This window comes from Puma concolor, chromosome C1 (assembly GCF_028749965.1).
Source record: "Puma concolor isolate L17-30 chromosome C1, mPumCon1.1.hap2, whole genome shotgun sequence".
Classification (NCBI taxonomy): Eukaryota; Metazoa; Chordata; class Mammalia; order Carnivora; family Felidae; genus Puma; species Puma concolor.
The window spans coordinates 194,829,005-194,841,294 of record NC_141674.1 but is presented as its reverse complement, the minus strand read 5'-3'; the positions used below and the strand labels follow the sequence as shown (position 1 = coordinate 194,841,294).

At 43.1% G+C, this 12,290-nt stretch overlaps 1 protein-coding gene across 9 annotated transcripts in view; it reads left to right on the top strand.

Annotated features, from left to right (window-relative positions):
• PLEKHM3 (pleckstrin homology domain containing M3) overlaps nucleotides 1-12,290 on the top strand; it is a 200,189-nt gene that overhangs the window by 44,603 nt on the left and 143,296 nt on the right. For all 9 annotated transcript variants that reach the window (XR_015255487.1, XR_015255488.1, XM_086719460.1 and 6 more), the window contains one exon: nucleotides 1,392-2,327. Coding sequence is in view for 7 of the 9 variants with exons in the window: in XM_086719460.1 (XP_086575586.1) it covers nucleotides 1,392-2,327 (936 nt within the window). In the remaining 2 variants the exon portion in view is untranslated. The remainder of the gene's footprint in view (nucleotides 1-1,391; nucleotides 2,328-12,290) is intronic.

Below are 12,290 nucleotides of genomic sequence, written 5' to 3'. Positions count from 1 at the left end.
ATTTGTCTTCTTCAGGGAATGACTTCGTTAGTTTATGACTGTCTGCAGTGTGTATCAGCAAGAGATTTAGAAACATCTCAGAAATGAAAATCTCTGTCAGGGAAGAGTGCTGCCTCTTGCATGGATGTCATTTGCATGCCTGATAAAAATATCAGGAAGTCTCCCAAGTCACAGTTGCCTTCTATTAAGGAACTAAACTTGTATACATTGCAGCTAATCGTTGATTAAAGATGGCACAACCAGATAAACTTGTGAAACAGGGGAAGAGAAAGGAATTATATCTACTATATGCTGGGCGTTGTGCTACAAGCTTTATTTCTCATTTAATAAGTACTTTCTAAGAGCCTGCTATGTAGTAGGCATTGTACTCTGTGTTGTAAAAAAGGATGAAAAGACAGACCTCTCCTCTTTCCTCAGTGGAGCTTATAGTCCAATGGGGAGGACAGACTTTTTTAAAAACTTCAAAATTGTATTTGTTCAAAAATTTAAATAAACTGTTATAATACAGCCTGACAAGAGTCCATCAAAGAGGAATAATAGGGATACCGGATACTGACCTGGGGTGTGTGTGTGTGTGTGTGTCTGTGTGTGTGCGCACGCGCGTGTGCAGATGAGGGGTTGAGGGAATTGGGACAGGGTCTGTTCCTGGAAGACAGGATGGCTAAGTGAAGGGTAAGTGTGTGGTAGCTAGTGGAAGCAGTAGGAAGGAGCACTGTAAGCAGGCGGTAACAGTGTAAGCGCAGTCAGGCTCAGAGGTGAGAGAGAACTGCTACCTAAGCAGAGACCTAAAACATGGGCTGGTTGAGTCCAGCCCGGGGAACTGGTTACAAGACAGAAGGCTCATGAACTGGCCTTGAAGACTAACGGGGGTATCTGAGAAACAGGAGTTGATGAGAAGCATACTTCATGCTCTGTCCTCTCCATGGGCTGTTCCTGGCTTTACTAAAACCCAAATAATGTGTATTAGCAAGGAGTTAGGTCAAGAGATAGGAGGAATATTCGTTCTCATGTATTTGGTTTTCTGTAGAATATTACCTAGAAAACATGAAATCCTGGTGAAGTGCCAATTATTTCATGGACCCGTGGGGGAGAGTCACAGTTTTCCACGCAGGCCTCCGCATGTCACACTGACATTGCAGACCGCCCCCCACCAATACTTAATCTTATGCTCATAATTCCACCCTAGGTAGGCTATTGTGGACCTGAGATTTCCCCCCAATTACATCTTGTGAATTGTACTGTCTTGGAATTGTACTACCTCTACTGTGTTTAGTTTGAACCAGAAGGATGTCATTCCCTGATCTCTGGTTTCTTACACCTGCCTTATCGTCTCCTTGAGTTCATTCGTATCAATGAATTAATACATGGCTTCTTTTGTTTTTCCTTTCTAGAACACAAGCAAGCATTCCCAAATATTCTGAAGAAGGGGTACCTGGAGATCAGGAAGGACCATGACAGTTACTGGCAGAGCTGTTACGCAGAACTCTCACCCTACAACTTATCCTTCTACAGCCTAGACAGCAGTGGCAATCAAGCCCTCTATGCCACCTGCCAGCTTTCACACTTCCAGAGCATTTCCGTGTTGGGCAACCTTGAGGCCAGGCTGGTGGATACTGTTCTGTATGACAACACTCAGCTCCAGTTAAAGGCAGAGTCACCGTGGGAGGCTTTGGACTGGGGGCAGAAGCTTTGGGAAGTCGTGCACGCCACGGTGCCTGGTTACGTGGGAAGGCAGGATGAGCTGGCAAACTCCCCAGGACTTGGTCATCACGCTGACTGTACACAGAACCATTGTTTACAGAAGAAATCCAGTGAGCTGCTCACGCCATCACCTGTCTTGGAGAGCCCCAAACAATACCAAAACATCATCAAATCAGGGACGCTGTACAGGCTAACCGTCCAAAACAACTGGAAGGCATTTACTTTTGTGCTGAGCAGGGCCTACCTTATGGCTTTCCATCCCGGCAAGCTAGACGAGGATCCCCTGCTAAGCTACAATGTGGACGTGTGTCTGGCTGTCCAGATGGACAACCTAGATGACTGTGACTCTTGCTTTCAAGTCATTTTCCCCCAAGATGTCCTCCGCCTCCGTGCAGAGACCCGGCAGAGGGCTGAGGAGTGGATGGAGGCTCTGAAAACAGCGGCCAATGTGGCGAGGAGTTCAGAGCAAAACCTGCAGGTCACCCTGAGGAGCAGACCCAAGGATCAGATGGGCAGGCATGAACTCAGGAAGAACAAGCGTCAGTCTGTGACCACCAGCTTCCTCAGCATTCTGACAACCTTGTCTCTGGAACGAGGACTCACTGCTCAGAGTTTCAAATGTGCAGGTATGAAGCAAATTTTTAGTCTAAAGCTCCCTAAAGAACAACCTGAATCCTGCAATTGGAATTCACTATAAAAGTCCCCTCGATGGGCTAGTCACATGTACCTCTTGTTTGAAAAGCATCTCTCCTTCAAGGAGTTTCCTACCGCAAAACGTCTGTCTATCTTCATGCCATGCTGGTGAAGTCGGTAGGAGATAGGCTATACGCCGCTGAGTCCAAATGACTTAGCCGAAGCATAACCAGACTAGAATCTAGGCTTCTTGCCTCTGCTGTGATTCCATTTCCTCTTTCTTTTTAAATAAAGGTCACTGGGAATGTGAATGTCACAAATTGTCTCACAAGAGATATTCAGACCCAAAAGCTGACTGCTGACACTTCTTACCGAAAAAACAAAACAAAACAAAAACAAAAAAAAACCCGTCTATAGCCAGTAACTGTCATTGATCATGACCTTGTCAAATCCTGTTAAGGAAGAATCTAAAGTCAGCCCTGACAGAAAATCTGGAGGTGACTAACAGCAGGGTAGATGATGATTCAGCAGATGACCTCTGAGTCATGATGGGCCTGTGCCTCATCCTGGGGAAGCCCAGGGCTTCTGAAACTGCTATGGAAGGGTGAGACACAAAGTAGAGTTGAAGGCCAATTCTCTGTTATTTCTTAAAACCCTATTACTGCTTCTCTCTCCTACTTCTCTCCTACTTCCCTTTCACTTTCCCCTGAACAGTAAACTAGACAGAATAAAATCTTCCCTAAACCAAATCTATGTATCTACTAGAAACTAAATCAAATTATTTCCCTTTCACTAAACCCCACAATTTGGGACAAGAAATTTTCCTTAAGGTAAATTTACCATGAAGGTAATCTAATTGGAAACCTGATTTGGAAGATTTTAATTCAAGTGTGTCAGATTGAAGTATGTTATTTAAAAGTGAATGGGACACTCACCAGCAGCCAAGACCAAATTTTCAATTTTTGCTTGTCCCTGCATTGAAAGCCAAATAGTGGTGGCACAAGGAAAATTTGAATTTAGGTTAGTTGTGATGATTCCCTTTTCTGCTGAAAAATAATGTACCTAACGGGGGGTTTAAGTGAATCACCCCTGCTTTCTCTAGAGAGGCTCTGTAACTGTGGAGCAGAAACTCTCGGGGTTGGGTAGGAGAGACCAGAAACACTGAGCCGGTAAGGAAGCCGCACTAGGTGATGTGCATGTATCTGCAGGTGTGAATGTCCTTGTGTGAAGTCAGTCAGCTACTTTTGCAAAATGGTTTTGAAATAGGGGGCCACTGGCTTTACCATAGTTTGTAGAAATTACATTTTAGTGTCTTATTAGTGCATGCGTTATATTTCAACATTCAGTCACTCAACAATAACTTATTGATGCTGATTCTGGGAACATTCTGGAATCATGATACACTTCTGTGGCTTTGGATTGCTGATAGGGTCAACAAATCTGTTGTGTTATTAGAATCAAGGAGAATAGCTGAGCCTAGTTCTCAAGGTAGAGACTGGAATCGCTGAGTTGGGAAACCTTCTAGTAAAAGGGGGAAGAAAAGTCTCAAGGGTTACACAGGGATTGTCACCTAGTTGACCCCTAGTCCACCTTTCTCTCATAAGTTTGCTTGCTGACGGAGGGTGCACTGCCCGCGTTCTGGACTTCATTAGCAGCGTTTCTAGCACTCAGAGGAAAGAGAAACACAGGTACAGGTAGCATGCAGCAGGTCCATCACATCTAGCAGTTGGAGAAATGAATATGGGAAGAAGACAAAAAAGGGTGAGTAGAAGAGGCAGGGAGAAGGAAACTAAGTAGAAAAGAACAGGGGAAGGATTACCGAACGGTCAGGGACAGAACTTTTTGGCAGCTGCTTTACTTAGGTTCTGTGTTTTAAGATGTCTCCCTGTGCTGTCTAAATGTCCTCACTGTTTGGCCTGGTTGGAGAACAGGTTGAGGATGGGTGGTAATAGGGAATCCAGGAGGCAAGAGAAATGTAATCTGAAACTCATTTGCCCTGCTTAGCTCTTACCTTCATGCTTTGGTTGGGAGTTCTAATAAGGCACGGTGGGGGGCGGGGGGGGGGGGGCGGTTCTAATTTGGGGTGGAGAGAAGTCAATCCTAATTTGTGCAGTATGGCCGATTCCCAAGTAGCAATTTTTATTTCCTTTCAGTGCCCCTTCAATCGGAAAATGCTACGTTCAGTTGCTTTGTGGTACACATGGTTTACCAGCTTGCTTTTCATTTTCCCTAATTCCAATATGCAATACTGGTTTCCTACCCCAGGTAGGAATACTCCATCTCCTGTAGGGGGCAGAGTCTCAAAAGAAAAAGGCTAAAACTCGTTAAGCAAACCTCTGAATGTTTTTTAAATTTCTTGGGAGGCTGTTCATTATATTAAAGATTATTATATCAGATGGAACTTTAAAAATCGATCTGTTTCTCACAAACACAATTAATCTAAACCAGCCGTCTATTCATTTAGTACTTGTGTCCCCTAATGTTTCATCCTTGTAAAGATATGCATTCGGTGAAAAAGCTGGTTGCATAGTATGTGTATCTTCTAAAATGGCAAAATGTCCATTAAGTTGTTTTTAGTTGAACTTGGCATTATCTATTATTTTAAGGAGAAGCTAATTCAGAATATTGCATGGTTCTAATGACTCTCTTTAGAATATAAGTTTTTATGTCCACTTAGTCCCTACCCCCTTAAATATTTTTTTGAGGATTTATTTATTATTCCCCGTTAAATACTTTTGATGAAAAAACTTTACAAGGGGACAGTTGCACGGAGTAGCTCTTTATTGTGATGTCATTCGGTTGCAATCCAGGCGAGCTACAAATGTTGGCTTTAAATCTACAGATTAGTGCAGTTGGCCTTATTTCATTAAATTCTTTCTGTAGGTGAAGAATTTTTGATATCCTTTTTGGAAACTTAAAGAGCCCCTGCAGAGAAAATGGACCATGACCATCCCCAAATGCCTGAGGTTATGGTTTTGAAAATACATGCTTATGTGTATAACTTTGTATCTCTTAACATGTGCTTGAACTTTTTATAGTTGTATTTGATTATGTGTGGTTTGTTCCATGGCTTCCTCTCAGCTCCACGGCTGCCTCATTCTAGGAAGCCCCAGTCACGGTGGTCGTCATGTTGTTCTGGAACCTACCTTGGTCATTCTTGCCTTCAGGGCCTTTGCACTTGCATTTTTTTCTTCCCCAAAACATGCCTTTGAAAATGAAGCTCTTTCATTCATCCTACCACTTACCGTGTGCCAAGTTTCTTCCCATGTGCCAAAAACTCAGGTGCACATGGAGGAGTCTTTGCTCTAAGAAAGCGGCTGTGCTCCTTGCCCTCGTGGAACTTGCAGTCCGCCAGGGGAGGCGGACGTTAATCCGAGAATTACCTCATGAAGGGCACACGGCAGCTGTGACGAGAGCTAGAGAAGTGAGGCCCACACACTGGATCAGAGAAAGCCAGGGGTGGTCTCAGGTAGAACTATATGAAATTGCAGCTCTCCAGTCATTTTTGACCCACAAAAGGAGTTTGATAGGGTTGAACTTAATACTTGACCCTGAAGTCCCAGAAGGTTCCTGAGCAGAGAAGCATACGGTGAAAGTGGGATTTCAGAACATTTCATTTGGTGCTGCTTTAGTACAACTTTTCAGAAACACCTCTGTGGAAGAAAATGAGGTGCGATTCTTCAGCGAAGAATCTGGTTGGGATTCGGAGTTTGGTTTGGCAATGAGGTGTCTGTGGTATTAAAATATTAATGCTAAAACAAATGATTATGCGGCTTATTAAAATATTTATGAAGTATGTAGCTATAAGTGGTTCTAAATTAGGTTGTTCACAAAATGCTGTATAAATCCGATCATAAGGCAGCAGTCCTGTTTTCTTCAGGAATTAGACATGGGCACATACCTGTTTCCCCTCAGAAGATATGTGGAGTACATACAGCTATTTTTCCTGTAATTTCCCAGCAGTCAGGAAACCTACCAACTGAGCACTGTAAGAAAAGGGCCCAGGGCCTTGTGTTGGGTGCCGCTGCCACTAAACCCTTCCTTCTGTCCCTGCTTTATAATCTGGGAGTGATATCAGATGGCCACCGTGGGACAGTGTTCCTGATTCTGAACGGAAGCTGAAAAATGTTAACAGAAGACACAGCAAGAAAAACAGTGAGCCGAGGGGATCCCCTCCACCCTTTCCACACTGTCAGTTTTATGGTTTTACTCCTTCGGCTGCTGTTTAACCTCTTGGGACTGCTGTTGGTAATTACATCTCTCTGGCATTAAGAGCTTTTGCTTTCCTTTTTTTACCCCCAGCCCTTGGGAGGAGTAAGCCCAAGGGGGGGAAAAGTTTTGCTGTGAATTCTTCAGCCATTTAGTGCAAATTCCTGTAATTACCGGCATTGTGTCCTCTCTGAATGGCACATAATACAGCAGAAGCCATTCCTAATTGAGACCTTACAGGAGGTACAAATCCTCTCTTTGTTCAGCCTGACAAATTAGTGCCAGAAAGTGGCAGGGTCCGAGTGGGAATCAAAGGCAAGAAACACAAAGATGGAACTTAAGGCTACAGTAATAACCCTCTCTTGTCCTGAAGGGAAAAAAGGAATGACCAAGGAAAAGATGAAGTTTTTTTTTGTTTTTTTTTTTGTTGTTTTTTTTTTTTGTTATAAATTCCCTTGACATGACAGCATCTCGGGGCTGCTCTATTTATTTAGCAAAAGTGATTAAATAGTAATACAACAGGGCCGCCCATTGTTTCCCTGGGTGCCCCTACCTCACAGACCCCTGCTGCCTCGGCTAATTGATTGACAATGAACCTCTGATAAAGAAGTATGTTGTTAGGACCTAGGTGGGGGGAGCACTTTTTCTCTCTCTTTGTGTGTCTGAGCGAGTGTGTGTGTGTGTGTGTGTGTGTGTGTGTGTGTGTGTGTGATTTCATTTTTGTTTGAATTGCACTCTAGTTTTTCTTTGCCCCCACCCCTTCTCGCCCCTTCTGGCCCCTTCTCTCCCCTTGCCTTTTTTCTCCAGAGCTTTTCGGTGGCTGCTCCCAGAGGATACAAACAGGTAGAGAGGAATGAGAATTGTAGTGCAGGCTTTTGACAAGTTTATCTTTGGAGCAAACTTCCTCCTCTCCCCCTGCTCCGTTTAAGACAGAACAGCAGTGTGAGAAGAGTGAAAAGGAGAAAGGGGCTGATTATTAGTACTTCAGGGTCACAGAAGTTTTTTCTTGTTGTTATTTTCTCATTTGTGAGGATGGATGTCTGAAACTAGTCTTTGAACTAAGATTTTTCTCTTAAATTCCTTACTCAACTTTGAAAAAAAATTTACCCACTAATAACATTTACATGTTGGGGTGAGGGCGGCTGTGGAGTAAGAAATAACCATTTGAATGATTTCGTCTCTCCCCAGTTCCTGAGAAGCCGGGATTGGTTATTTGAGGGTGGAATCTGGCTGCTGGGGGCGTAACTCCGTCCCCCCAGGACGCTGGAAGCAGTGGGAAGAGGACTAAAGGCCTCTAGGCAGATAATTAATAGCCCCTGGTTATATATGCTTAACTAGCTGAGCAGAAGCTAAATCCCTAATTTAACTCCGTTACAGCTGCAAAAACAAATCATTTCAAGCCCCTATGAAAGCAAAATATATTAAACAAACAGTATCGACCTTGTTAATACCACAAGGCATTTCGTCTGATAAATGAGGGCGTCTTTCTGGCAAAGGCCTATTTTATGACATCGTTTAGACATAAAGTATACCTTTACCCTGGTAATACAAGCATCCCTGATAGAAAGTATGGAGTGGTTAATTATTCATTAAATAGCTGCCAGTCTGGAAGTAAGCAACATTTCTGAGTTGGGGTAGTTACTTACTGGCCTTAGCATAAATCATGCAGAATAGCAATTCTTAAGAAAAAGAGAAATTGAATTTGGGAGCTGATTATGCATGTGAGTCTAGGTAAAGAAAGATATGTGGGTTTTTAACAAGGGAAGTTGTATATTATGCTCTTGAAGGGGAAAAAAACTTTTAGCATAGCCAAAATCTGTTTTGATTCTCATGTGAAAAATTAGGGGATCCTCTAGTAGCCAAAGTGCAAGATCTGCTAAGGAAAAGAGGGACAGAAATAAAAAGAATTGACTTTCCTTGATATCTCCAATTCCTATCTTTAGTACTGTTTTCAAATTTGTGTCCCACTTGCTAGGAATGATGATAATAAGGTGAAGATTTATTTGAGTTAAGGAATAGGAAGGTAGCTAATTGGAGGAGAATAAGGCAATAAAGAAAAACTTAGATAGTCCCCTCCAAACATATAAAGAGCTTGGATAAAAGAGAATTTTTTTTAGTTTGTTGTTGCTTTTTTATCTTGTGTTGTCTTCTTTTTAGTGTATTGAGTTGTTGTCTCCCAGAGGAGAAGTCTCATATGTGTGTGTCCTGAAGGGCTAAGTTTTATTTCCCTAACCTTTAATATGACCATGAAAGGGTTGCTGATAGGCAGATCTTTCAGTGGAGTTCTGGTGGTGGGTTCATTTCAACAAGCATTTATCAAACCCCTCATGTGCGCCACATACATGCTCTGCCAGGTACCTTGGGATATGCAAGTAGGAGTAATATGCAGGCTGTGCTCCTTAGTGATTTACAGAATCCCCTCCAAGAGGACATGGGGCTTATAGGGGGTGAACAGGGGAATGGGACTGGGAGGTAAGGGGCTAGGCTGTCATGGCCACTAGGCTTGGAGTTCGACACACTCCCTTTCTGGCTATGCTAGAGAATCCCTGTTGTAGAGAATTTGAAAACTAAAGAGTTAAAGTAGCGTCTCTTCCCACTTCCCCATTTTATTTTATTTTTTAAAGTTTATTTTGAGAGAGAGTGAGTGCATGCTCATATGGGGGAAGGGCAGAGAGAGAGAGGGAGGGAGGGACGGAGAGAGAGAGAGAGAGAGAGAGAGAGAGAGAATCCCAAGCAGGCTTCACGCTGGTAGCGTGGAGCCCAGTATGGGCTAAGTCACCCAGATGCCCCTCACTTTCCCATTTTAAAATTCATCCTTAGATTTCCTATAGAATTCAACTCCAGGAAGTCTCCTTGGCTTTTACTACCCATCTATCAAAGATAAAACTTGAATTTTGGGGGGTGCCTTGGTGGCTCAGTCAGTTGAGCCTCTGACTCTTGATTTCTGCTCAGGTCATGATCTCATGGTTCGTGGGATCGAGCCCCATGTCTGGCTTTGTGCTGACTGCAGGGAGACTGCTTAGGATTCTCTCTCTCCCACTCTCTCTCTCTGCCCTGCCCCTACTCATGTGAGCTGTCTCTTTCTGTCTCTCAAAATAATTAAATAAATAAAAAAAAAAACTTGAATTCTTGTTATGGGCTCGTTGTGTAATAGGTGCTATGGGAGATGTAAGAGAAGCAAAGTTATGGTCTGGACCCTCACGACTCATCCCCTGGTTGAGGATGCACAAAGGAAAATGAGGAATTACTGGACAGCCAGGTCAGGTCCATGCCCAAGCATTTGGGCTTTTTTTTTCTTTTTTTCCTGGGACAGTGCCCATAGGCATTCTGAATGGTCAGGTTTGACACACACAACACAACCTCTGACACAACTAGGCTGTCCCGAACCCAGGTAATAGAATGGTTTACCTTTATACCAAGAAGGTTGGGAAAGCACCAAAATCTGCATGTGGTGTGTGCCCAGGCTGGCTTTGAGGAGTTCGGGCTGTGAGACCTAGAGTTCGGAGGTTGTCTAAAACGAAAAAACACGCCAACAGGCCCTATGGTGGTTCCATGTGAGCTAAGTGTGTTTGTGACAGAATCAAGTGTGCTTTCCTTATTGAGGAGCAGAAAATCATGGAATTGTTGAAGGCACAAGCACAGAGTCAGAAAGCTAAATAAAAAAGTGAAGATTTTTTGAGTAGTAAAAAAATCAAAAGACTTGTTCTGTTAAAAAAAGAGGGGCGGGGCGCCTGGGTGGCGCAGTTGGTTAAGCGTCCGACTTCAGCCAGGTCACGATCTCGCGGTCCGTGAGTTCGAGCCCCGCGTCAGGCTCTGGGCTGATGGCTCAGGGCCTGGAGCCTGTTTCCGATTCTGTGTCTCCCTCTCTCTCTGCCCCTCCCCCGTTCATGCTCTGTCTCTCTCTGTCCCCAAAAAATAAATAAACGTTGAAAAAAAAAATTAAAAAAAAAAAAAAGAGGGGCGCCTGAGTGGCTCAGTCTGTTAAGCATCTGACTCTTGGTTTCAGCTCAGGTCATGATCTCACAGTTTCATGAGTTTGAGCCCCATGTGGTGGCAGCATGGAGCCTGCTTGGGATTCTCTCTCTGCCCTTCCCCCACTCGCACTGTCTCTGTCTCTCTCAAAATAAATAAACGTTTAAAAAAAAGAAAGGAGGGGCGCCTGGGTGGCGCAGTCGGTTAAGCGTCCGACTTCAGCCAGGTCACGATCTCGCGGTCCGTGAGTTCGAGCCCCGCGTCAGGCTCTGGGCTGATGGCTCGGAGCCTGGAGCCTGTTTCCGATTCTGTGTCTCCCTCTCTCTCTGCCCCTCCCCCGTTCATGCTCTGTCTCTCTCTGTCCCAAAAATAAATAAAAACATTGAAAAAAAAAAATTAAAAAAAAAAAAAAGAAAGGAAAAAAGAAAAGCATTTGGCAAAATCCTCAACATGGAAAAACATGGGTTTTTCAGAGATTATAGTCATGCCATTTTGTGAATGATTGGCAGCTTTACACAAGGATTGTTGACAAATGGATCCCTTTCAGTCTACCATGTTGTTGGTAAGGTACATGATAATAATGAGAATGAGCATCATTTAGTAATTAGGATCAACGACTCTGGAATCAGAGTGGGTTTCCAGATTTGCTACTTACTATGTGACCCTACATAATTACTTAACCTTTCTGCATCTCCATTTTTTAATCTCAGATGTGAGAAAATAATCACGTCTACCTCGTAAGTTTGTAGTAGGAATAAAATGAGGTAAAAGGGCTTGGAAAAGTGCCTGGCATATAGTAAGTGCTATATAAGGATTAGCTCCTTTTATTATTTGTCTACATAGGACAGTAATTATCTGGATAAAGATATCAGGCATACTTATCAAATTTGGAATTCTCATAAAACTATATTGGACAACTAGAGGGTATTATGCTAAGTGAAATTAGTCAGAGAAAGACAAAGATCATATGACTTCACTCATATGAGGACTTTAAGATATAAAACAGATGAACATAGGGGAGAGAAGCAAAAATAATATAAAAACAGGGAGGGGGACAAAAACATAAGAGACTCTTAAATATGGAGAACAAAGAGAGGGTTACTGGAGGGGTTGTGGGAGGGAAGATGGGCCAAATGAGTAAGGGGCATTAAGGAAAATCTACTCCTGAAATCATTGTTGCACTATATGCTAACCTGGATGTAAATTAAAAAAATAAAAATAATAATAATAAATTAAAAAACTATGTTGGACAACTAATATGTTGAATGACAGAATCCAGATTCTGAAACACAAGCTAGAGAAATGGACCAAACAAGTGATATGGGGCACCTGGGTGGCTCATTCGGTTGAGCATTTGAGTTTATTTCAGCTCAGGTCATTATCCCAGGGTCGTGGGATTGAGCCCCATATCCGGCTCTGTGCTGAGCATGGAGCCTACTTGGAATTCTCATTCTCTCTCTCTCTCTCTCGCTCTCGCTCTGCCTCCCTCCCCCACTCGCACACTCTTTCTCTCTAAAATAGAAAGAAAGATGTGATTTTCGTAGGGATAAATAGTCCCATACTTGTATTCAGAAAATTAACTACAAAGGTAGATCTGATGGCCATGGGTGAAAATCAGCACAGTGTCAAGAGCCCTGACAAATAAGACTGAAAGAACTGGAATTGTGACCTCCAGGCAAGTCACTTAACTTGTCTGAGCTAGTTTTCTCATCTGCAAGATGAAGAGATTTATTAATTCAGCCCTTCTGCAAATGTTTATGGAAGCCCTACTATGT